Source organism: Eupeodes corollae, chromosome 2 (genome assembly GCF_945859685.1).
Source record: "Eupeodes corollae chromosome 2, idEupCoro1.1, whole genome shotgun sequence".
Taxonomy (NCBI): Eukaryota; Metazoa; Arthropoda; class Insecta; order Diptera; family Syrphidae; genus Eupeodes; species Eupeodes corollae.
The window spans coordinates 147,721,422-147,748,618 of record NC_079148.1 but is presented as its reverse complement, the minus strand read 5'-3'; the positions used below and the strand labels follow the sequence as shown (position 1 = coordinate 147,748,618).

Below are 27,197 nucleotides of genomic sequence, written 5' to 3'. Positions count from 1 at the left end.
TGCTCAGTATACTCTTGAGCCCAATTTCGGCCGTACTGTCAAATACAGTGATTCGTTATTTAGCCGTACTATGCGAATGTGGATTGCCTTGCCATACTCTGTCTTTCCAAGCCATTGCAATATTCAGAAATTCAAAACCAAGGTGCACCGACACCTCCTTTCAACCCCTTTCTCCCTTTCCTAGTGCTCACACTGTGTCTACATAATAAGGAAGGGTAGTATTATCCCTTTGAGTGTGCGCTTATAATAAAAAAAAAATAAAAAAAATACTCCATAATCTAAACCGAGCAGTATCCAATTCTTGAGAACGCAGTGATATTGACTTACTTGGATCGTATGCTAGGAACGCCTGAATAACAGTTACATTTTCAACACTTCGATGAAGCCATTGTCTCACTGACACGGAAAAGTCACACAACGAATATGTAGACTCCAAATTGCATCTCGAATAAAGCGGGAATTACCAACAAACATTGGAGTCAACCCTCTAAAAGTTGCGGTCGCCTGCCCGAATTTCGCTTGATAATTTTTATAATTTGCAGATGTTGCTAGTTCGTGTACTTTACCATGATAAAACTAACAGTGACAGTTTGATGATTAAAGTTAAAGGTCGCGTTTACGTTGTCCAGTATCCTTTAAACATCTCTTTTTAGAAGAACGAACTCACGAGATTTTCAAACCCGTTTTAACTTTCCAATCAATAAAGTTAGAAACTTCGAATTCCCAAATATTCTTTAAGCTAGTTGAGAACAGACAACTCACCAATTTTCCACATTTATAGCAGAAGTTGTTCCTGAGGTACTAGATTTCGAACATAATTGACTCATTGATAAAATATTGAAATTTGTGGCTGAAATAAAAAAATACGCTATTTTCGATTAAGGGGTGTGGCATCTGCCCACTTTTTCATAATTTGTATTAACTCTTGATTCGTAGTGGTTTTTGGGACTTTTCGAAAGTTTATAAATATAATGAGAACTAACAAATACTTATAAATACCAATTATGACAAAGAAGTTGACATTAACTGGACAGCACTTCTTTTTTGTCACTTTTCCAGGATGTAAAATTGGCTTTAGGCAACGCAGCTGCTGATGGGAAACGAAATATGGTTTTCGCCGGTCATTTTGATTTCCTTTCCCAACAATTCTTTTTGATCAAAAATTTAAAAAAATAAAAGTAAATATTAAAAAATCTGTGAACAGTTTTTTTTTCATTTTATTATTTAAAAAAGCTTAACTTTTCCTCAACTAAAAGTCAAAAGTAAAATATTAAAATCTGTACAAATCTTTTTTTCTTTTTTTTTTTATTTTTCGGAAACGTTTAACTTTCAATTTTTTCCACTGCGACGCTCTATCCAAAGAATAAAAAATCAACATTAAGTCCAGATGCAACGTGCAAGGATATACAAAAAGCGGTGTAAAAATTCAGTCCTTTTGATAGAACCTATAACAGATTTTTATGTTTTGTGTCCATACACGAAAAGTATACGTAAAGTTGGTGCTCCAGAAGAGCCTTTAATTTCGCCTCACATTTTTCCATCCTCATGATGACGACGATGATGGTGATGGTGATGGTGCTGGCTGGCTTGACTGGAGGTGTTGGAGATGGTGGTGGTTCGCGTCCTTCGGTTCGTTTTGTCCTTCTTTTTTTTCTGATTTTTATTTCTGTTTGCATGTCACGCTTTTCTCTTCTTATTATTATTAATATTTTTTCCTTTGGAAATAATTTTCTCTCCCTGTGGGAGAATATGTCTATATACGAACGAACGAACTAAACGAACAGAACTAGGCACAGAACAGGGTTGGTCTTAGGATGGGGATGAAGATGATGATGGCTTTGCGGGCTATAGTTGTGATGATTTTGATGGCTGGCTATAAAAGGAAAGCGATATACCATATTGGTGAGGAGGGAAAGAGATTAAGAAGTTTGTTTTTGTTCTAACTCCGAGTCTAAATCACAACAAACTAGAGCGAAATGTAGACTTTCAAAGGAGTGCAGTGAAGGGTGTGGCAAGGGGGTGGGAATGGTTAGGGGAGACGGGACGGTGAATGCAGAGATATATGACATATAAATGAAAACTTTGCCTAAGCGCATTTCTATACCTCCTCACCCCTTTTGTGTATGCAATTCAAATTGCTCTCACCAATCAGTGCTGCCAAATGCTATGTATTCATTTCGTAAGTGACATAGGGCAATGACAGATCAATTGCATGTCATTTTTTCTATAATAGCCGTGTTTTCATAGAAAATGGACATAATAGTCACTTTTAAATTTAGCTCCTCTTAAATTTTGATTTTAAATTGGGTGATTTTGAGGGTTCATTCAATTTCACTTTAACATGAATTGAAGTGTGATTTGACATTTATTTTGACGTATTAAGAATATTTCTTCTCAGTTATTTGCCACAAATATCAATTTTTCGGTCAACAAATTTAGACTATGTGTAATCCTTCGAGATCTCAGCCATTCTTCAATGAAATGGAATGGAAACAGTTTATGACTTGACGGATAGAAAATAAACTGACCTATTTAGAATTCTTTTATAAAGATGGCAATTTTTCAGAATAGACAAAAATACAATTTTTTTATTTTTCGGTGTAAAAATTCAGATTTTTTTTTATACAGGTTTCCTACTACGAAAACAAGAAAAATTATTAGTTTTTAGATATTCAGATATAGAAACAAAACTATATTTTGCTTTAATATGAAAAATTCGGAATTTTCATTAAAAAAAATTATATTTTTTTTGGGGTCTTACAATCGCTCGAGATTTGAGATTTTATGTAACTTTTTAATTTGTCTTTACATACAACTCATTGTAAGATGAAATTTCATTTCTAAATGTCTTGACATTATAAAAATCTTTGAGAAAAAAAAACATTACACAAGACTTCTCAGTACCAACCTTTCCAAAACAAATACATACATTTCTGCATTTGAATTAAGCGGCGTCTACATCTCACCATAGTTATCATTTTTATTCACTCTGTATTATAATCACTTTGGCTTTTCGCTTTTTTTAAAACACGGCCAATATAAAAAATGCCTGCTTTATTGTAGAAGGTTTGCTGCGCTCCGCGGCGTTACTCCCATCCTTTATTTCAGAAAAAATTTCCTTATCATAAAAAAGGTTATAGTGAGCTATCTTTTTTTTAGAACCATTAAAACGGAACAATAGGAACAACCTTAACCGTTTCCGCATCGTACGCAGTAGAAGCTCTCAAAATAAAATAAAAGCCCCAATTTTGAAACATTTTTATTGGTGCTTCACTTAGTTTTAGCCTGATATTGTATAGCCTTTAGCCTTCCTAAATAAATGGGCTATCTAACATTGAAAGAATTTTTCAAGTCGGATCAGTAGTTCCTGAGATAAGTCTGTTCAAACAAACAAACAAACAAGCAAACAAACAGACAAGCAAACAAACTTTTCAGCTGTGTAAAATTAGCTTAGATTAACTTTCATCACAAAAGTGTAGTTGTCTATTTCTTTTAATCATCTGTCATAATCCATCCTTCAATTGCTTTTTTAATTAAATTTCGAAAAATTGAATACCGTTAAAAAAGTACTGGAATTTAAAGTAAAGTGGCAACATTTCCTCACTCACTTGTCAGTAGATTCCGATTCTGACGGTCGGTCGTCGTCGTTTGGTTTGTTGGGTGTACTGCCTGCTCTCACTCTCTTCCAACTTGGAGCGTGCAACTTTTGCGACGTTATTTTCATTTTTCCAAACTTGCATGACACATGCAACTGTGTGTATCATTCGATGCTGCTGCTGCTGCTCCTACCCTTACAGTGCTAGAACCTGGAAGTGCGAGGGTGGTTGGTTGGTGGTGGTTGGTTGGTTGGTTGGCTGTCGGACCATAGAAGTATTCCAAAATAGTTTTTCACTGGCTTTTCCTTAGCAGATGTCGCCTGCATCCGCGATATTTGTGGTGCGTGGGTGTTTTCTTTACTATAAATGATTTTAGTCTCTGTTAACTATATTTGGATTTTATCGTATAAAAGTCTCATTAACTGGTCCTCGTCGTTTTTATAGTCGTCAATTGCATCCTTTAGTTTTCTAAAAACAAGAATCAAAGAAAATTACAACCGACTGTCACTCTCGAAAAGTGTTATCATCGACGCGTTGAAGTTTTTCTTTTACAATTTAACGTCGTCGTCGTAGTCATCGTCATCGTCACCGTCGAGTCGTCCTCGTTATTGGTGGCGGTAGTGGTTGAGGTATCGGCGATAGCAGCGCCAGGCAGTGTGGTGGCATTGCCACCATCATCGTGTTGAAGTGATGTTCAGTCGAGGGTGCTCCTCTGAAAATGTGCATTGAGTTTTGAGTAGTTCTTAAGTGGCGGTGACAACTAGAGGCGCCTTTTTTTGTGTCATCTTCAGTGTTTATAGTTTGGTGACATCATGAGTGGAAATTAATTTATCGGTGGTAAGAAAAATGGCGCGGTGATAATTTGTTTGTGTGGTTGTTTTTTTTTTTTTGCAAAAGGATAAAATGTTTATCTTTCGCTTAAATAAATCATAACCCTTTGTTTTATTCTTCTACACCCTAAAATATGGATGACATATAAACCAAACCCAACCCTTCTGACTTCACCCCCAAAATAACACGAAAAAAAAGAATAAACCAAAAATAGTCCTTGGCACAGTTTAAATTAAATTTCTATTTTTGGTATGAAAAAGAGTCCTTGATGAAAAGTTGGTGGCGGCGAAAAGAAAAACTTTTTCATTTTCTATATTTTTTCTCTCGTTGAAAATTATTCGTTCGTTTATTGGGTTCGTTTCGTAGTCGTCGTCGTTGTGTTGTTGTTTTTTTATTGTTATTTTGTCTATGGCTATTTTTTAAATTTTTGGGAGGAAGGATTGTCCTTTTAGTTTAGTGTATGTAAAGTTAGTGTATTTTAAACAATGAACCATTGTGATGTGGCATAGATGATGAGTGAAAAGTGCATTTTGTGTTGTTGTTTTTTCTCCTGCCATTGATGTCATTTGAATGCTGAGTGTGTGTAAGGATATTTTGTTCTTGTTCGTTATTTTAAAATGTGGAAACACTGAGTTTTTTAAGCTGAAAAAAAGTGTTTTCAAAAAAATAGTACACATACGCCATAGTGTACCATCAGTGATTTTTTGTTATATTTTAAAAGTAAGTTCCTCATTGTTTTGTTTGTACAACTTAATCACAGTAACATTGTTTAAGGAAGTTTTTTGTTGTTGTTTAGATGGGAATTTGAATACGCAATCGTTTGAATTTTAGATGTTTGTGAGTTTAGATAATAGACTTAAACACCAAAAATTACTTTGAGCAAATATCTGTTACTAAATATTCTCAGCTTTATTAAGAGATTTGTGATTTAATTATAGAATTATAACAAATGTGAGAATAAAGCAAAAATGTACGGTAGAGGGGTTTCCATTAAATGTGGGTCGATTTTAAAATTGAATGAAACCAGTTGTTTTTAAGATATCAATTTTTATTATTTATTATTACTATAACCAATCAAAATATGTGTAAAATATAACATCGTTTAAATGAGCGCCTCGGCTTCGCTGGTTGACGCGCTTTCGAAAAGTCTAGTTTTCTATTACTTTGGCGGAAAAATTAGATTGAATTTTACAGATGGCGTCGATTATGTTGTCTTTGAAGACCCGCGATAGTTTGCGAGTTATTCGAATAGATCTGTGACTTTAGAAAGCTTTACAAGACAAAGTCTAAAGGCTTTAAATCAAATCACCTGAGCGCCAGATGACCATGTAATGAAACGGCATGCAGCGCCACCTTGTTAAATCCGTATGTCTACGGTGCCCATATTATCCAATTTAGGCCTCGTGCAGGCTCAAATCACGACCCAAAACTCGACAAGCCAAGTTCCTGTGAAGGACACTGCTGCGGAATTGACAGCCTCGTATTCTGCTTCACACTTTGACGAACAACCGCGATATTTTTGACAGATCTTGTTAGCCGTAGACATAGGCTACGTTCAGGCGGCGACTATTCGATTCGATTTTTTCACGTATGCTGTTTTATCGAATACGAAATGGCATTTCACACGAGAAATATTCGATTCAAATTTTTCACGTACGGATTTTGAAGCGTGTCAGGGGACACAGCACTGTCGGCAGTCAACCTACCATCATCATCATGGATCGACGTAATGAACGCAATGAAAGAATTCGATGTAATTTTGTTCATGTGATTGACACAATATAAAGATAAGCGCTACTAATCATGTATACGATAAACATACATTCGAGATTTATTCAATAGTAGTGACAAGTTCGTACGGTATACGGAAAAAATTATTTCACGAATATGGGATTTTCACGCATGGGCTTCGTGTGAACGTACAAATATAACACTCGCTGCCACTGCTCTATTTGATAAAATCTCGTATACGGTATACGAGAAAAATATGGTCGTCTAAACGTAGCCTTACGGGTGTGGTATCGACTTTCACCACTAAACGTTGAATAGTCGAGCTGGAAAGAACAAACATTTACCCCATTAAAAGGGCGCAACACGCCCATCGTTGTTGCTAAGAAACATCCATTTTTAAAATAAAATTTTATAATTTGGAAGTTTTGCTTGCGTTGTAACAAAACATAATGATTTTTATTCAGTGACTGATTAAAAGAAGATATTTTAATAGAAAGTACAAGAAAACAATATGGCTGCCACTTGCTTTGAAATTCAAACCGGCCCTTTTGGAAAACCAAAGATGTCTATTCTTTTTTGAATTATTGTGAACTATTGTTGTTATATGTCAAAAAAAAATTTCAAGTGTCATTGTTAAGACTTGTTGGAATTTGTTAGTCATTTAAGAACGACAATTGTTAGAAATTGTAAATCTGTCAAACTATCAATATCAAAAACAAAAAATTTGTTGTGATAACCTTAAATAGCAAGTCTCTGTACAGCATCCTTCTATTCGATAATTCAAGATAAAATATTTACTATTTTTTTGTTTGAATAATAAACACACACTCAAGGGGATATTACTACCCTTATTATGCAGAGGCACAGTGTGAGCACTAGGAAGAGTAGAGAGGATTTAAAAGAAGATGTCAGTGCAGTGAATTCCTGAATATTGCAATGACTAGGAAAGACAAAGTGTGGTAAGGCATTATACATTCGCGTAGTACGGCTAAAGAACGAATCTCTGTACTTGACGGTACTACCGAAGTTATGCTCGAGGGTATATTGACCATTCCTAGAAGCGCGAGTATTACGGTTGAACTGTTTAAGGGAAGAAATGCATCTGGTTATTTCACTAGAGCATAAGCCGTTAAAATAACGGTAAAAAAGGGTCAGACAAGAGACCTTACGACGATGTTCAAGCGAAGTAAATGAACTCATGATGATATTATCATCTATCAATTTAAATGCTCTACGTTCAATAATATCCAAGAGGCTTAAGTAAGTTGCAGGAGCACCAGCCCAGAGACGGCAGTTATACTTAAGCTTTGGACGTACATAAGTCTTGTAGATAATAGCCAGATCAGAAGGTGGTTGGTGACACACATACCGAGAATATCGAGGTGTTCAGTCTAAAGACAGCATTTTTTAATCCCCATTAAACAATGCTGTTAGGGTCGGAATTTAATGAACTTATCATTTTGTCGGTGCAGTTCCACATCCGAAGAAGAGGAATGTGAGTCTGAAAACGAATATAAAAAGCTAAAAGTACTATCGTCAGCAAAACAATGTATTTGAGATAGAACAGAGCCCTGGGGCACACCAGCATTTATTTTATGATTTTCAGACTTGAATTCATCCTGAGCCTGATGCCACACCCTATCAAATGCTTTTGAAATATCAAGTGCAATAATGTTACTTTCTCCAAAGCGATGTAAAGTTTTGCTCCACTGTTCGGTGAGATGAACCATGAGATCACCAGTGGACGAAAGCCGTACTGCTGGTCATTAAGAAGCTTTCGATTTTCAAGATATTTCTTGAGCTGATTATTAATCAGCGTTTCCATGAACTTGGAAAGAAGGAACGTAAGTGCAATTGGGTTTTTGAAAATCACCATCACATTCTTTTTTAATTTGATAAAATGGTGAAGTTGCAACTAACTTTTTTTCAATGTTACCTCTTTGGTTTTTAAATTTATTCGTAGTACTTTTTTCAAAAAAAAAACACTAAAATTAGGCTGCAGTACGGTAAATTTTTGTTTTAAGTGCACACGCAAATGAAAAACAAGAAAATTGTGAACTTGATGGGCGTAGTATCCACCCATTTTTCCAGAATATGTTTTCATTTAAAACAAACACTATGATTCTTGAATTTCGCAGTCGAAGGATATGTATACCAAGGAAAAAAAGATCCTGGAATGCGACCCACATTCATAACTTCCTATACCGTCTGTCTATTTGTCTTGCTTAAAAGTTTGTAGGTTTTCGTGTTGGGTTAAAAAAGTTGTTAGTTGAATTATTCTTAAAAATTTTAAAGTTACCAACAATATTTTTCATATAAAGAAATAGCTGAGTTTGAAAATCTAGTTTTGTTAAATAGATTTTCAGTCCAAAATTTTGTTTACCAATTTAATTAGCATTTCTTAAAACTACTGAATATCGAAAACAATATTTTCCGTGAAATAAAAAAAGTTTGAAGACGATATTTTTAATCTTTGAAAAGCTATTTGCGTCTAAAGTAAATGTTTACCAAGTTTTAATATTGTTTTTTTCAGGATTTAATTTTTTGTAAAAAAACTTTCAATTCTATTTTTGTCAAAATTTGTCCGAATGTTGAAAACAATATTTCTTATAAGTTTAAATTAGTTGGAAGCCATAATCTCAAATTTATTATTATTATTTATTTTATATTTATTATATTTGAATCGAAAATCAATTTTTACCAACTTCTGTTAAATATTTTTTAGGTTTTTTTCAAAATTTTACCAGATGTTGAAAACGTTCTTTTTCTTTGCACAAAATTTTTTTGGTGATAAAATAATTTTGTATTCGTAAAATTTTCGAGGGGACACATTTGTTTCCAGTTTTTTTGATTTATAAAAAAACGTTCATTGGATTTTTTTTTAAATATACTTGTTTGGTATCTATCACGTTACAATATGTTATATAAAATTTGATTCAAGTCTCTAGCGTTTTTGGTTCATAAGATATTTAGGGTTAACCAACCTTTTTTTAAACTACTATGGAAAAAAAACCACTCACGCAATTTTCTTGAGAGCCCTTTCTGCATCTTTCTGCCTTATTATCTGTATAACAAAATTTATTTGATGTCGATATCTCTTCTGGCTCTTGAGCTATGGACGACGAAAAAAACGTCGTGAACATACGAGCGTACGAAAGTACGTACACACGCAAGCACAGACATCTTTCTTAAAATCTTTTATTTCGACTTTAGGGACGTCGAAAAATGTCAAAATTTTCAATTTGACAAATTGGACCAATTACAATAACTTCCTAAGGGATGTTAATAAACAGATCTGAGACAATAAACTGAAAGGCGGAGTATCCACCCACTATTCATGTATGTCTAATAATTTGTATGGAATGGTTCTGGTTTTTGCAAATGACAAGAGTGAGCAGTGGATTTTGGAAGTATTTGATGCGTATTCGAAGACAAAAAATAAAAATCTGAGTAAACAAAATTCTGCAGTGAAAAGTAAAGGTCAAGCTCAAAATTTTGTAGGGTAGTTTTTATTTATTTATTTAAAGCAGTTTGATATCGAAGCAACTCATATTCGGTAGTTAAATTATTAAATTACGGGTCAAAATGTTTTAAATTAACTTGGAAAATTTTTTGTTACTTCATTATCCAAAATTTTTTGGGTTGCAAAAAAGTTTGGAGATGACAAATATCTCACAAGTTAGCAAGGGACATTTTGCTGAATATCTAGAAATTTGATAACTAACTAAATGATAAGCTCTTGAAATAAGCTTGTTTAAAATTACACTCCAAAGTCTATACGTATTTTAAAAACTTATGACCGTTGACGTTTTTCAATAAGTTTTTGTAAAGGGCAGTGAAATTTTTAAACTATAAAGAAAAAGATTTGTAAAGCCTTTTAGAATCTATGGGATTGTGTTTGGTTTCGGTTACACCCTGAAAAACATAATTACCTATAGTTTTATTTTTAAGGAAGCCAATATTTGGCTATCAGTGTTATAAATTTATAAGGAAACAGATAAGCAAATATTGTCTCACGATATTTAGTTTTCCTATTCCTATCCATCGAAATTCTTCCATAAAAACTGTTGAGTTATGTGTTTCTCTGAAATACAAAAAAAGTTCAGTTTCAGTTTCTATCCACTTTTGGTGTTTTAAGTCTAAAAATGACATCATAATCGTGCAAATAAAAAGCACACCCTTAACTCACTAATTGGTATTCATTCCACCAAAAAAAAAAGGAATTCCGACTTTTTTTCGTCTAAATATATAAAAGTTCAAAGATTACTAACTTAAGTTTCTTAAATTAAGTTTGAAGGAATGCAATGTATTTCTCACTGTGAAGAAAAATAGAAAAACCGTCACCCTGCAGCTGACCAGACTAACCCTGAACTTTATTTCAAGCCCCTCCCTACAAACCTCTGGTGCATCATCACCTACAACACAAAATTGTGTCTTCTTGCGTTCAAGAGCTAACATTTATCCTCTCTGTACCATTACCCCACCCGGCCATTTCTATAGCTAGTGAAAATGTTGGCCAACAAAACACTCGTTAAAAATAAATTATTTATCTAACAACTGCTTGTTTGAATACGTACCGCTATGGCCAAAATAATAGGGACACACTTAAAGGGTTTTATACGCCCTTAATATACCAATGACACTGTGTGAGAATTAGAAAAAGGGAAGCGTTGAAAAGGAGTTGTCATTGGTGTATATTGGTTGTGAAAGATTAAACATTGCAATGACAGGGAAAGCTAGAGCTTGGTAAGGCATTCCACATTCGCGTAGTACGGCTAAAGAACGAATCTCTGTACAAACAAAGTTTGACTCAAGGGTACACGGTTAAACTGAAAGGAATACAATAGACAGGCTTAAACATTACAATGGCAGGGAAAGCTAGAGTTTGGTAAGGCATTCCACATTCGCGTAGTACGGCTAAAGAACGAATCCCTGTACGAATAAAGTTGGATTCAAGGGTGCAACTGACATCAGATGGCATTTGCTAGCAGGATTACGACCCCAAGTGTATAGTAATCGACACCAAAAATTAAAATTAACAAAATGCATGTTTTCGAGTGGTGGAGGAGATATAAGCCTCAGACATGTTTTGTCGAAGTGTTTCTAATTTTATGACCACAGCTGTATGAATTTGTGTGTTACAATTTTTCATTGTGTATAAATTGTCTGTTTGGGTTAAGTCAAACAAAACGTGAACACGGTTGGACGGACAAGCGAGCGACAATAATTCCGTGTTTGTAATTTAATGTTTCATTTTTGTGTGTTTAATTATTTTTAAACTGCATTCATGTGAATTTAGTATATTCGTTCAAATGAGGGTGGAGGGGGTGTGGCAGGAGCAAAGTAAAAAGAACCAACCAACCAACCAAGAGTCATATATTATAAATCTCATTTTTTGTTCTTCGTTTGTGCAGTCGTTTTGTTCCGGAGCTGTATCCTTTTTGCTATTTGATCACAATTTCAGGAGTTTTTCCCTGCACCGTTGAACTACCACTGCTGCCTCTACGGCTGTCGCTGCCCTGAGTGTAGGCATGCATGCAGGTGCGGTTTTTCTTTTTTTTGTGGACTTTTGTGATATAGTTTTTTGTGTCATGCCTATTATAGTTCCTTTCTGTGAACTTGCACGAATTGAGGGAGGCATAGAAATGTAAGAGAAGGATTATTATTATTGTGTTTGACAAGGTGGTGGAGGGCTTGAAGGACGAGTGGTTTGGAAAAGTTTTTGCTTTTGTGACTTTTGCACGCCCAACAAGTGCAATTAGTGAGATTTAGCTGAAAAGTGAGTTAAACATTTTCGATGACATCGAAATGAAAATAATTATAAAAAAGAAATTAAATTTCCGACTCGGTCGCATGGAGTTCATTTAATGATCTCTAGTAAGCCGCTATTAATATTTTATATTTTAATTTATACTAAAATTATAAAGCTGAAGAGCTTGTTTGTTTGTTTGCTTGTTTGTTTGACCTATCTTATCTGAGGAACTACTGGTCCGATCTGAAAAATTCTTTCAGTTTTATATAGCTTATTTATTGAGGAAGGCAATAGGCTATATAATATCACGCTGAGACTAATACAAGCACAGCACCAATCAAGAATGTTTCAAAACCCGGATTTTTTATCCTTTTTAGAGTTTCTACTTCGTTCGCTGCGGAAACTTTTATACTTCTAAATGAAAAGAAATTAAATTTCCGGCTCGGTCATGCAGTTCCTTTAATGATCGTTAGTAAGCTGGTAATATTTTATATTTAAATTTATACTAATATTATAAAGCTGAATAGCTTGTTTGTTTGTTTGTTTGTTTGACCTCGCTTATCTGAGGAACTACTGGGATAGTCTGAAAACTTCTTTTAGTGTTATATAGCCTTTTTACTGAGAATGACTATAGGCTATATGATATCACGCTAAGACTAATACAAACAGAGCCCCAATAAAGAATATTTCAAAATCAGGATTTTTTTCCTTTTGAGAGTTTCTACTGCGTGCCCAGCGGAAACCTTTAAACTATTTCTTTAAAAAATGTAAACTTTTTGGTAAAAATTTGTTAAACTTCTAGATTGAATATACAGAAATTGCACATTTCCCAAGTGTTTTGAAATTTAAACGCAGCTGTTTCAGGTTAAACTTTGATTTCGTTTGTAATCATTTGATACATTTTTGAGACCTTCTATTTTTTTTATGTAACACAGTGTAATTGCCCTTAAATGTAAATAACAAATAGAGAATCACAAAAAGTTATTTATAATCTTAATTGTGTTTGTATTTTTGGTTTATTTACTTTTGAAACAAAAACAAAAATAAAAACGAAATTTCATCGTTAATTATGGATAATCTGTAATAATTTGTTTTCACTAAATAAATAATTTAGGTACATATAAATATGTAGATGTACTTTTAGTGGCGGCGGCGTTTAAATTGTTTATTTTTGTTTTGTTTAATGACTTAAACCGAATAAAATAAATAATAAAAGGTGAATATATCCGTTTTCAAATCATATTAACAAAAAATAATGCAATCAAATATGTATTTGAACTCAAAATAAGCTCTTAAATTGAGAGAAATTTAAGGCTTAACCTGGACTGAAAACCTTGTTTTTACTTGTGTCTTTATTGTTTCTTTTAGAAAAAACTACTATCCGGTTGATCCTTAGAGAAGGTTCTCAGTAAAATTATACTCAAAAGATACTATGAAAGTACTTGTAAATAATTGCGGGAACTCCCGCAATCAAATTTTGATAAAAATTTCAAAATTAAAAAAAAAATGTCTCTAGTATTGTGTAGTTAGTCTTAGTTTTTCTTGCTTTTTAAAAGGTTCTCTAATAGGGACAAGTTGATTTTGACAGCTCGGAGTGGCCTTGCTTACTTTCTGTCAAACTATTTTCTTTTTATCTGTCACTAATGACAAATTACCACGATAAGTTAAGAATCCGAGGTAGTCATTCCCGCACTGCTCACAAGAATTCGACCTGTCGAAATTTGCGCTTTTTGATTAGGGCCTGCAACCATACTAAATCCAACTGCCCCAGGAGCTGAAACTAAACGAACTAAACGTCGCGTCATGTCAAGCTGTTGGAAATCTATCACAATTTTGGAAAATCATCTTTTACGATGAGCCCGATTTTTGGATAAATAGTTACGCTAATAATCAATTGCCGGGTTTAAGACAACGTTGAAACTGCGGTGAACTTTGGGCTGGAGGCGTCTTAAAACCGTACTTCTTCGAAAATGTTGCTAACCAGGCCATCATCCTAAACGGCAATCGCTATAGGTGATCACCAACTTCTTGTTGCCTGAATCGGATGATACGGACACCGAAGACATATGAAACCATATGGATGGAGGCTACGTGCCACGCAGCTCAAGATATATAGATATTCTACGCGATCGATTTCATGGCAAGTTTATCTCCCGCCCGAGGTGACGTAAATTGGCCACCAAGTTTATGTAATTTGACCCCTTCACACTTTTACGTGTGGGACTTTCTTAAGTCGCATATCTATGCGAATAAGCCGCAAGCCATCGCGGTCAAATTAAACCAGACTTCCGCCCCAAAGTCGTCGAAAACTAGACATTTCGAATGCGCGCTTCACAGAGAAGCCGAAGCGGCCTTTTAAACAATGATGTAACATTTTACACATAATGTTAAGGACAGGGCTCTCAAATAAAAATAAAATCAAAGTCAAAAATTATTAGTTTATACAAACTTCAAATGACAGCTGAATTCGACAGATATCAAAAATAAGAGCTACCAAATTGAAACAACGAAATAAATTACCCTACATCTTTAGTTTAGATGAATAGATTGTAAACAGTTATAAGACCTACTAAGGCTCGTTTCACACTACACGTTTTTGACATAAACCGTATCAATGGCTAATTACACATTATACGGTTTTAACCGTACGGTCAACACGATATATTCAGGGTTCCTTTTCGTACTCTGCCGCACGAATAACATGCATTTCGTCACGTACGCCATTAATCTTATCGCGCCGTCCGGCTGCCGTAGTGGCAGTAGACGGTTGCTACATGGCGCGGCCGCGCCGGCGCCGGCATATTGCCGTGACCGTATAATATGAAAGCATATATGCTCTTCTTCGCGCCTCTACAAAAATGTCGCCGTCAGGTTTTTTACCGTGTAGTGTGAAACGAGCGTAAGGACTCTTTCACACTTGACGGTTTCGTCCGTACGGTTAAAATCCTTGTTCCATTGATAGTAAACTAGTAAAATTAACTGAAGCCTTCAAACTGGGCGGAGACGGATTTTTTCCGTACGGACAGCCGTCTCAACGGCCTCTTTCACACGAGACGGTTTCTGCCGTACGGTTAAAATCCGTATGGTTTTCATCCGCGAGCCATTAATGGTAAGCTAATAAAATTAACTAAAGCTTTCATACTGGACGGAGACGGGTTTTTTCCGTAGCCGCCTCAACGGCCTCTATCACACAAGACCGTTTCGTCCGTACGGTTAAAATCCGTATGGTTTTTATCCGCGAGCCATTAATAGTAAACTCATAAAATTAACTAAAGCTTTCATACTGGAGGGAGACGGGTTTTTCCCGTACGGACGATTTAAAACAACCGTCGTCGCAACGACTGAAATATACGGCGACCGTGTCGTCGCCTTCTATCAGTGGCGTACGTGAGTACGCATTCACAAAAGACGATTTTTATTCGTCTGCCGTCCGTTTTTGTGGTCACTTGTACTAAAGAAAAATATCTTAAATATAACCAAACGTAGACGATTTAAGGAGAAAATACGTTATGTGTGAAAACAAAGTCCGTACGGAAAAAAATCGTACTGACGAAACCATCTCGTGTGAAAGCTTGAGAAATCCTTAAAACGAAACAAATTGATTTTAAAATTTTATAAAACTGTAATGTAATTTTTTTTTTGTTGTATAAAGTTCAAGGTCTCCAAATTCAAAGTTCTCAGAAATTGCCTTTTTTTAAGAATCTCAAATACTGTCAATTTATTTTTTTAAAACTGAGTATTCAAGGTCTTATGAGTTAGAATCTATTGAAAAATATTACCCGAAACCTTTATCCTCAAAACAATTACATTTTAAGAGAATTCATAACCTACTAAACTACATTTCTTTAAATACGTTCCCCAAAACCTCCCCCCTCTCCCCTTCATCATCATACACATGAATGTACTTATATATCATCCATATACTCGAATAAATAAAAACAATCAAAATGACAGGACAAATATTAATCACAATGCAAGCTTTTTGTTCTGTTCTTATGCATCTTTATTTCTTAAAGTTTATAAAGATATGACGTATTTTCAAAATACAAAACAAAAACTTATGTACAGTACAATTATATGCTTATTTGTTCATGAAATGCATCTTTTTTATTTTTGTTTCTTTTTTTTTAAATATGTTTTCTAATTATTTATCAACACTTAATTAATGTCCTGCTATATCCTTGCTGCTATAAAATATGTATGTTCCATTCGAACGACGATCTTCTTCTTCTGCTTGATGATGATGTTATGTGCTTTTTGAATAATTCAAAACAAAAAAACTTTGATTCACCTTCAACTTTAACATCTAAAACTCTTTCATACATATTATATATGAAAACTATGACGTCATTCTTATATTGTTCGCGCGCATGAACTCAACTCAACAAACCAACCCCCACCCACCTTTATACACAACACATCCATCCTGCTGATGATGTCCTGATGTGCTCCTGTAAAACTACTATTAATTAAAATTGTATGGCAAAACAATTATATTGCTGGCGCTTTGCTGCTGCTGCTGTTCCTACTACTGTTGGTGCTGGTTCTGGTTCTGGTACTGCTGCTAACTATAACTAAATCCTGTGATGCTTTTGTTGCTTGGTACTGATTGACCTTGTTTTGTGCATGTGCATGCTCATACGACGACGAATCGATGTCCCTTTTTGTGCTTCGACTTCCTCCGATTTTCGCTACAAACACAACACAACACTCCACCTGGGAATGACATTCGGTCGGCACCTGTCGTCGTACACGTTCCATCGTCGTCTTCGTCCTCGTACTCGTCCTCGTCGACATCATCACCATCGTCATCTGCGTCTTTGTGTCCTTGGTGCATCTTGATATAACTTTTTTTTTTGCATTGCATTTATTTGATACTCAACTGCTTGCGAATATTTATTTTGTTTAAATTTAATTTGTTACGTGTTGCTATGTTTTGTCCTGTAGAATTTTGGAAAGCAAAATAAGGTTTGCATGTCCTTAAAGTCCAATGGTTTATAATTCTAACGATATGCATTTCTTTTTTTTTCATAGACAACAACCCCTACTATCGGACGAGCAAGCAAAGGAAGTCGAGCAGATTTTATCTGCACCTGCAGCTGCATCAACTGCAACTCCAGCTACTCCAGTTACTGAAGTTACTCAAATAGTTGCCACAAAAATTGTTGTTTCTAGTCATCATCATCATCACCATCATCATCAGTTAGTGGAAGAAGAGCGTAGAGTAGTAGAGGACGATCCAGAAGAGGAAGGGGAGGAGGAGCTCGAGCCCGAGCCCGAGCCCCAACCCAAGTGTAACAACTACGAAAGGGTCGACGATGAAGACGAACCCGAGTGGTTGCGCGATGTCCTTGAAGCACCAAATCGAAGTCTAGAGAACTCGATCCATAGCGAATCGGCAAGTTTCCTCGATGTCGACAATGAACCTCATCAAGTGGATCTTGGTGTCACTGTAACTGCCAACAAAGTCGAAACAACCTACGACGAGGAAATAAACTGCAACACAACCTTCGACGTTGGTTCCGAGTACAACAAACATGACATCTTCAATCAGACCTATGTCCAAGAGTCACTCCATGATAGTATCGTTTCTGCTGAATCTGCTGATTCCACAACTCACAACAGCCTACAAACCACAACTATCGACGATAGCATTATCTCGAGCAAACACAATTCGAATTACTCCTTGGCAGATCATGAGACCACAGCAACAACCACAACAACACAGCTAGACGAAAACCAATTCTATATACCAGAATATCCGCCAGTCCGGAGCAAAGAAGTCTACGTCGAGGGTGGTGTTCATTACTTTGAGGATGGCAATTTCTGGATGGAAGTACCCGGTCTGCTAGAATCTGATGATGACGATATAACCTATCCGCCCATAGCAGTGAAGAAGAATAATAAGATTCGATTTAGTTCGGGAGCGATTCAGGTGTTTTCGACTTTCTCCGTGACCGATTACGATCGACGCAATGAAGATGTTGATCCGGTTGCCGCTTCGGCGGAATATGAACTTGAGAAGCGTGTCGAGAAGATGCACGTCTTTCCAGTGGAATTAATGAAAGGTCCCGAAGGACTTGGTTTGAGTATTATTGGTATGGGCGTTGGAGCCGATGCTGGTTTAGAGAAATTAGGAATATTTGTTAAAACAATTACTGATAATGGTGCTGCAGCTAGAGATGGACGTATTCAGGTGAGTTTTAATTATTTGAAAATTTCTAAAAGATCTTGAAAATTAATAGATTTGGCTTTCTTTTTTAGGTCAATGATCAAATAATCGAAGTTGATGGAAAAAGTTTAGTGGGCGTTACTCAAGCCTATGCAGCGTCAGTTTTACGCAACACATCTGGTCTAGTCAAATTTCAAATTGGTCGTGAGCGAGATCCAGAAAATTCTGAAGTTGCTCAATTGATACGTTTGAGTCTGCAAGCAGACAAAGAAAAAGAAGAACGATTAAAGAGGTTAGCTCTAAAATACTCAATATTTCAAAAATTCGCTTTAAAAAAATGACTTTTTTCGGTTTGTTTTTAAAGACAACAAGAAGAATATCTACGTCGAACTCTGGATTATTCAGAAGACTCAACACAACCAGCTTCAGCTAATTCAAGTGTATCCGAGGGACCAACAAGTCCCGTTCAAGTTGAACATCCAATGGAGGTCGAAGCAACACACTCCCAAGAAGTGGAGTCTCTAAAGAGACTTCTACAAGAGGTACGAAATTAATTTAAAACCCAACAAAAAAACGAAAAAAAAAACTTTAAAAAAATAGTTTGTTTTTAGAAATTTATACAAATATTTTAAATTTTAAAATACTCTTAATTTAATTTATTGCGTTCTTGGTGGATATGTGCTTAAAACAATATTTAAAAAAACAACAGCATAAAGCGGTAATTAGATGAAATTCGCTGAAACGAAATTTTTTATTAGATATATTTGCACACTTTTTTGCTGGCGTTTTGTTATTTAACCATTCTTCATCCACTTGTATATATTTTTTAATTTTTGTTTAATTGAGTTTTGTATTCATTTGTTTTCGAATTGAGTTTCAAGGGATATCACTTGGTCGATCACATAATATATGACCTTTTTCAAAAAAGAGAACTTATACATATTTTCTATTTTTACTTATCTCATGCTTTTCTTACACCTCAAGAAGTTTTTTAATCACTTCTATTTATTCCTAACTTTTTGATGCACTTTTAAAGCAATTTTATTAAACTAGATTATTCCTTTTTTTGTCACTAAACTTAGTTTTCAAAATAATTTTGAGAAATTCAATAGTTCTAGGCCAAGGAATATTTAATTCTTTTCGAGATTATAGGTTTTGATATTTGATGATGAGTTTTTTGAAGAAGTAATTGTTCACTTAATTTTGATAAAATTCAGGTTAATTAGAGAGTATTTTAAGAAAAACGTTCGTTAAAAAGATAAATTCACACCTCAAGGAAATTCTTTCGAATTTCAAAAACATAAGGCCTCAAATATGTTAAAACCATTTACATTTGAAGATATTTGCAGTAGCTGCACCCTGGATTGGTTATAAAATAAATTTTATCACGTAAAAGACGATTTTGTTAATTTATGGGTGGTCTATAGTATAGGGTTTTTTTTTTTAAATCATGAGAAATTTATACAAATATTTTTGGAATTAATGGCTTTTTCATCTAAAATATTCCTCATCCTCTCGTTTCGAGTAGATAAAAAACTACATTTTTCCAGCCTATACAAAAAAAAAGTAAATGCTCTTTTATTTATAGAATGATTGCACTTACGTAACTTCTTTCTAACATCATGGAAACGCAGATTAATTTTTATCAGCTTAAGAAATATCTTAAGGGCTTCTTAACGACCAGCTGTATGGTTTCCGTAGCAATAGGTCCACTCCGGTTTCCGTAGCAATAGGTCCACTCCACTAATAATCTCATGGTTCATCTCACCAAACAGTGGAAAATATCTTTATATCGCTTTGGAGAGTGTATATTGCCCTTGATATTTCTAAAGCATTCGAAAGGGACTAGCATCAGACTCCCTTACCATAAAATGCATGCCTCAGGTTTAAATAGATCTCTCCTTCGTTGGATTAGATATTGTCTCTCTGAACCTGTATTCAAGTATTATTAGATGGGTTAAAATTTGAAAACCACAAAATAAATATGATGGTGTGACTCAAGGCTCTGTTCTACCTCATTTTTATTAATGATCTGCAACATCTAATCCAATGAATTTCTTTGCTGTCGATAGTAGTATTAATCTTTTGATTTCAGTCCCATATCGCTTCGGATGTGGAACTGGAACGGAAAAATATGATAATTTCATTAAATTCCGACGTGGAGAACATTGTGCAATAGGGAACAAAAAAAACAATTGAAATTTAATGCTCCAAAAACCCAAACATGTGCGCTGTCTTGTTTCCATAAAGTGAGATATACTGCTTGTCATTATCCATAAGTGTCTCTGGCACCAATTAAACTGAACGTCTTGATATTAGCGTCAGCAACTATTTCTTGTGGAAGGATTACACTGACGTGATGTTGATAAAAATGTAGCAAGATGCTTTTTTTCTGAGACGATATAACCCAGAATTTAGTCTCTCCTTCTGATCTGGCTTCAATGTATAAAACCTATATACGTCCAAAACCTGAGTATAACTCAAATCTCTTGGCTGTTGCTTTAGCAATATACTTAAACTTCTTGGGCTGTATTCAAAGAAGAGATTTTTTAAATGGTAGCTCTGACATCAATTAAACTGAACTGAAAATAACAATATGTTTTGTACGGAACACCTCAATAACTAATACACTGCCCGACAACCGATTAGCGCCCCTATGCTTTCCGGACATTTGATTAGAACGCCCACTTAAAAATGCCAAATATCATAAGAAAATGGCAGAGAATATTTTCAAGTTTGTTTTTATTTTAATTCCTACATTTACAACTTATTCTTAAAAAAATAAACGGTTAACTATGAGCTCGTACATCCTGTTGAGTAAAGAATCATATAATTTCTTTATGTAGTCCAGAGAAATAGTCTTCCAGGCACTTTTTATTCCTTCAATGAGTTCTGCTTTAGTTGGATATTGCCTTCCAGACTCGTAAACCATGCATGATAGCCACGCCAAACATTTTCTATTATGTTAGGGTCGGGCGAGTATGGCGGCCATATCAGTTAGGGTACTTTTTGGAGCTCAATCCAATACTTTACAAACATAGAGGTGTTGATATGTGCGTTATCGTGTTGGAATTTCCATTGCCCAAAAATATCCTTGATTGCAGGGAACGCCGTTCTTAGTACACCATTGTATGCTGTGGCATCAATACGACGAGTAAGAAATTGTAATTCAATTGTGCCATAGATCGTTATAGCTCCCTATGCCATGACACCACCAGCACAGTGGTGTAATCGATCTAAAGTATGCTCTTCCTTTCGAAGATCATGAAAGTAGTAAGCATAACCATCGGGACCCTCAAAATTAAATTTTGTCTCATCTGAAAAGACAACAAGCTGGAACCTCCTTCGTCCAGGACATATGCGCTTTGTAGAAATCGAGGCGTTGCGTCTCTCGAAGTTGGTTAAGAGGTGTTTTTTTTTTATTTTGAGACGTTTTCAATGTTCAGCATTGGAAATAATTCTTTGCACAGTCCGCATGCTTGCTCTTACACTGGTTTTTTCTTCAATCTTGGCTGCAGCATCGTCTTCATATTTTTCCAAACCCATGCTTATTTCGTAAGAATGAGGAAAAAACTTTCCCACAAACCCACACTCACTATAAGCCTTTATTTTGGCCTATCGGCTTCATTTAATGGTGTTGCTTTCCCCATTTTTCCTAAATTTAATTGAAAATTATTTGAAATAAACTTATAATAACTTAAAAAAGAAAATCACGACTACTTACTTGAAAAATTATTAGGAAAGAGTAAAGGTGCTAATCGGCTTTAGCACAAAAATACATTAATTTTTGTCACATTTTAAAGTAGTGGTAGCTACGTAACTCACAAAACGTCTTGCAAAGTAAGCCTGGAAAGAAATATTGGAGCATGTCTTAGAGCAACACTAAGGAGTCGCGGTTTCATGATGAATACAGAAACTTATCTTACTGTGTTATACCTATCTACCTTTTGGGTTCGGATTTACAAGACATGATAAGTCTAATAATCAAATCACACAGTGGATTTGAATGCAGGATCCTTCCAAAAACACAATATTGGTCTATACAGGGCCGGATTTAGAGGTCCAGAGGCCTCGGTGCAATAAAGAAGCGGAGGCCCCCTCGCTCCAATTTGTTTGTTTTTAAATAAAGTAAACCATTTTTTTCACTCGAGTTTTTCAATAAATAATTTATTGTGAAACCAAGTAGATTCCTTTAATATTGAAAAAATACATATATGTATATAAACGGAAAAAAGAATTATCTAAAATAAAATTTTAGGGTTAACGAACGGAACCTTTCGAGCTTCGAGAAAGCTTCGATAGACGGTTTTGTCCTATCGTGTTTCGAAGCCTATTTTTTTATAATTTTCATCTTTGAAAATGAGCGCTCTCCAGTGCAATTTGTTACCATCAAAACCAAGTACATTCTCAATGCTATTTCGAGGTTTGAGAATATAAAAAATAGAGAAATGTAAAATAGTTGCTGCGATTAATCTGTTCCATTCCCCTCTTTCTTTTTGTATGAGTGAATCAAAGACACAAATTGAACCTACTCATTGCTAAGACTAGGCTCTAAATCATCCGGGCAAATTTTCAGCATCCATCTTCTCGATGTGATTCAGGAATCCAAATCTCGAACGTACAGCTTCATAGGCGTGCAATCTTTCAGTAAAAGAAACGGAAAGCTGGTCAATCACTAGGATGAAGATGGATACTTTGTATTTTTCCTTGGGTGTAAGATTTAAGTCTTGTGTTTTCATGTAATCGAGCGGATTCACTCTCACATTTCTCGTTCTGGTGAGGGTGCGTGAAATTTTGATATTTTACTAATTGCCTGATTGGAGTGAACAAATATAGATCAATGATTTCTGTTATTTAAGATTTATATAATTAAATAATCATGTACAAAGTACTCAAGGCTGTAGGTAAAGGTAAAAGAGGAAACAAAAAATACATATCAAAGGAAAAGATGTTTACTAGTGCTTAGCAGTTGGAATTTGAAACAAAAATTTTTTCGAAGTCTCTACTGTGGGGCCCCCGTTTGTGGAGGCCCTGGGACTATGTATGATGTGTAACTTCGATGTACCCAAGAATACATACCACTTCGATCGGAGTTTTTCTCATATTTAGGGCATACAGGAAACAAGTGCTCTATGAACTTTGCGAAGAGAAAAATATAATAAATAAAGTAAATTTCGAAGCTTTGTTCTAATTTTAAGAGATTCATAATGAATTGCTACTCAACAGAAATGCCAACACAGTGTGACATTCTAAACTGTTAAACCAAAGACAACAACCTTTGAAAATTCTCAGGCAACTGTAAAAACACCCTATATTTGAGTCATCTATTAGTGAAAAGCATGATGTTAACGGCGTATTTTTGTGATAGGCTGTTTTATTTTTAAATGATTGCTTCTATAATTTCTTGAATTTGCTTGGATTCGTTTTTGCCAGCATAGTGTGTCTAGTGTGCATGATAAGTCAAATAGTTAAAGTTATTACAAAAGTTAGATAGTTTCTCGAGTTTTGTAAATATTTCGGGCTCAAAGCCCAGCTTAGTAAGAATCAAATCAACTGCAGTGTAGCTTATAACTGATAGAGTTGTTATAATGTGAACTGCGATGCTTAGTTAGTTATTCTATTAATCCCCTTTGCAATGTTTATTTATGTATTATTTTTATTTATTTTATTTATTTATTTTTTTCTTATGTTTTTAGAGTGAAATGAGTTGCCTTTTAAAAGAAGACATAATCACTAACTTAAGAAGAAAGGTGGGTGTTGTGTAGTCTTATTTTTGTTCTTATATAATTTATCCCTATATATTTTTTCTCATTTTTTTAAAAATATATTTTGTCTATTTGTTACTTTTTTGAAGCAAGAACAAAATACTATTGATATCTTTGTTTGTTTGTTTTCCAAAAAAAAAAAATAGCTTGTAAAATTAGAAACAACCGGCAATGAAGATGAATTGCTGAACGAACGTTTACGCCAAACCGAACGTGAATTAACTAACATTAAAAAAGAGGCTTCTAACCTGCAAAATATGTTACAACAATCCCAAAGTCAATATATGGCTTTGGATAAGAAATACAACAAAGCCAAACGTTTGGTCCGTGAATTTCAACAACGTGAAGTTGATATGGTCCATCGTGAGGAATTCTATCAGCAGCTATTGCAAGAGAAGGATACCGAATATAATGCCCTGGTGAAAAAGCTCAAAGATCGTGTTATCAATTTGGAACATGAATTGCAAGAGACTCAGCGAAAGGCTGGTTTTCCTGTTGTCCTGCCATATGATAGCACCACGCTTAAGTTAACGCCACAAATGGTTCGTAAGGCACCACCAAAGCCGCTGTTCCACAAATTAGAGACTGAACTTTCTGATACTGAGATTTCTGATTTGTCACCCGATGGGGAGGGTGTTAAGACTGCCACAGTAGAGAGGAAGGTTCCAATTAAGGATGAACTCGATGCAGCTGTTCCACAACATGAATTGCTTGATAATTCAGCTACAAAGACTAAGATCGATTTGGGTAGGGGTAAATAGATTTTTCTCTTTAAGCATTCTTCTTAATAAAATTATAATTTTGTCTATCTTCTTAGCATCACGTGGAGGTTTGGCAAATCGCCAATTACCCACAGGTAAGAAGAGTCTGAGCAATAGCAGCTCCGATTGCGGCCTTGATAGTGAGGATGACATGGGTACAAATGATACATCATCGACGGGAACTACAATGGTATCAAATGGCAACCATCAAAACGGACATCATAATTTGCACAACAGTGACAAATACGTTCGGGAACAACAAATCAATCAGCTTTACGCTCAAGTGCACAAGGACCACAAAACCCATTCCACTATACCAAATATATTCAAGACCACCAGCAGTGATTCATCGTTTGGTGTCAGTAAGGATCTCAATAGCTCATATGACAGTATACTTGGTTCGAATGATAAACTCTCAGAGAACGATCAAACCGAGAACTGGATGTATCCAAGTCGTCGGAGAGGTAACAAAGCACCACCGGCTTCTTTCACCGATCAACTGAATCAAGTTCTATCCGATCGAGAAAGGTAAAATCTTAACTTTAACTTTCGAGAGTAGTTTCTTATTTGCGATTGTTTTATTTTAGACGCCTTGGTGATGGTTCATCTCGACATTCCAGCGATGATTACACCGAAATCAATAAAAGCCAAAGTTCAGCGGCCATAAGTGCCAAGACGTTGATCAATGAAATTCGACAGGCCGTCAACGAAGCCCAACCAAAAGGTAATTTTAAAGTGTATTCTTGCATTCGCTTTGATTGTTTTATTTTTATTTTATATCAAATTGAATGCGTTTAGAAAGAAAAAAATCAGAATTTTTTGAAATTATTATTAAAAAATATTTTGAAAAAAATAGATTACGCGCTTGCTACTTCTTTTTGATGTGGTTTTAGATGTGTTTCTAAGTTTTTGACCGTTTAATTTCTTTTTTTCTTTTTCGTTTCCTGTTCCAATTTAATCGAAAAACATAAACAAAATACACAAAAAAAAACAATGTCAAACACCTAAAAAAATGCCTTATAGTTAAAAACGTTGTTCCTCAATCCCTTTCTCCGCCTGGTACAGTTCCATGGCAGCAACAATCACAGTTGTCGTCGTCGCACCAGCAAGGTCCACCGTCCCCCACAAGCATGTCGTCTGGTTCGACATCGCCCGGCTATTCGCCAAGTCGTTGCATGGATCTATCCGGATCGAGTAGTAGTTTCTCGGAAAGGAAATCCACTCACAATTACAAAGGTGGACCTGTGCACGAGTGGACCAAAGAACAGGTAAGTTCAAGCTAAAGATTCTTCAATGCATGTATGTCAAAAACTCGTCTGTAAAAAAAAAAATTCTTCAAATTTAACACAGGTTGGACACTGGTTAATGGGCATCGATCTTGATCGTTACATTCCAGTATTCAAGGAGCACAACGTCGAAGGCGGTGCTCTGCTCACTCTAGATTCCAAAGATTTCAAAACCCTTGGTGTCTCGGGCGATGATAAACAACGTCTAAAACGGCGATTAAAAGATCTCAAGGCAAGCATTGAGAAGGAACGTAAAGATCAAGAACGTGAGAGACGTGAACGTGAAAAGGCCATACGCAAAGCTGAAAAGAAAGCTGCTAAAAAAAAGTAATTACTCAAAAATTCGACCCTACTGTACTACATTTTGATAGAATGATAGAAAAGAGAAAAACCACACAAAACAAAAAACACACTTACAATGGACTGATTTAATTAATTTATTAAACAAATTAAGAAGAAAAAAATAAGAAAACAAAAGAAAAACAGCAAAGAATTTAATTTTCTATTTTTAAATAAAAATATAATCTTTGAATGTATTTCAAAAAAAAAACATTTTTTTATAAACTAAAATATACTAACTCTTTTTCTTAGTTACAGTAAATTATTAAAATTATAAAAAAACAAAAACAAAAAACAAACGATAAGATATTAACTTAAATTATTCTCTAAGGACACATTTTTAAAGTATCTAGCTATTATTACCACATCATAAAAATATAGTACATTGAAAAAGTAGAAACAAACAAATGATAAAAACAAAATAAAAAATTTACAAAAATTTGTGTAATTGTAGTGAATCCCCTATCTCTATCTCTCTCTCTCTCTCTAGTTGTTTCGTATAAATGTTTGTGCATACAAAAATACTAATTATTAAAATAAAAAAAAAATATTCAAAAAAACTATAAATTAAAAATATTAGAGCTAAATAACAAAAACATTAAGAAAATAAAAGAAAAGTCATAGACACAGTGTCCGCAAAAATAAAATTTCATCTTCGATTGCAATGCATTTAAAAAATGACAAAGTTTGAATAGAATTTTTGTATACCTAACCAAATTTGTTTTATTTTTTCATTTTGTTCTTTAATTATTACTGTTAATTTTGTGTTATGAATAATAAATTATTAATTTATTTTTATTTGTTAGTATTTTCATTATTAATTTAAAAAATTAAGCTTATTTTGTGCAATTTGAAAAAAGAACTCAGATTTATTGCTGATTGCTATTTAATTTATTCGGATGTGAAACCGCTATTTAATTTTGATTTGAAACTAAGTCTTAGTAAATATTCGCTTCTGCTTTTG

The 27,197-nt window shown here is 34.7% G+C and overlaps 1 protein-coding gene across 8 annotated transcripts in view; it reads left to right on the top strand.

The window, feature by feature from the left end:
- Positions 1-26,358, top strand: part of LOC129948388 (uncharacterized) — a 200,721-nt gene extending 174,363 nt beyond the window's left edge. For 3 of the 8 annotated variants that reach the window (XM_056059371.1, XM_056059372.1, XM_056059376.1), the window contains 10 exons: positions 16,858-16,878; positions 16,945-18,106; positions 18,175-18,374; positions 18,447-18,624; positions 23,779-23,832; positions 23,994-24,600; positions 24,665-25,136; positions 25,196-25,332; positions 25,632-25,876; positions 25,959-26,358. In XM_056059371.1, coding sequence (XP_055915346.1) covers positions 16,858-16,878; positions 16,945-18,106; positions 18,175-18,374; positions 18,447-18,624; positions 23,779-23,832; positions 23,994-24,600; positions 24,665-25,136; positions 25,196-25,332; positions 25,632-25,876; positions 25,959-26,225 — 3,343 coding nt within the window. In that variant the 3' untranslated portion in view covers positions 26,226-26,358. The remainder of the gene's footprint in view (positions 1-16,857; positions 16,879-16,944; positions 18,107-18,174; positions 18,375-18,446; positions 18,625-23,778; positions 23,833-23,993; positions 24,601-24,664; positions 25,137-25,195; positions 25,333-25,631; positions 25,877-25,958) is intronic. The other 5 variants (XM_056059377.1, XM_056059373.1, XM_056059375.1 and 2 more) reach the window with 5 other exon arrangements.
- Positions 26,359-27,197: the final 839 nt, after the last annotated feature.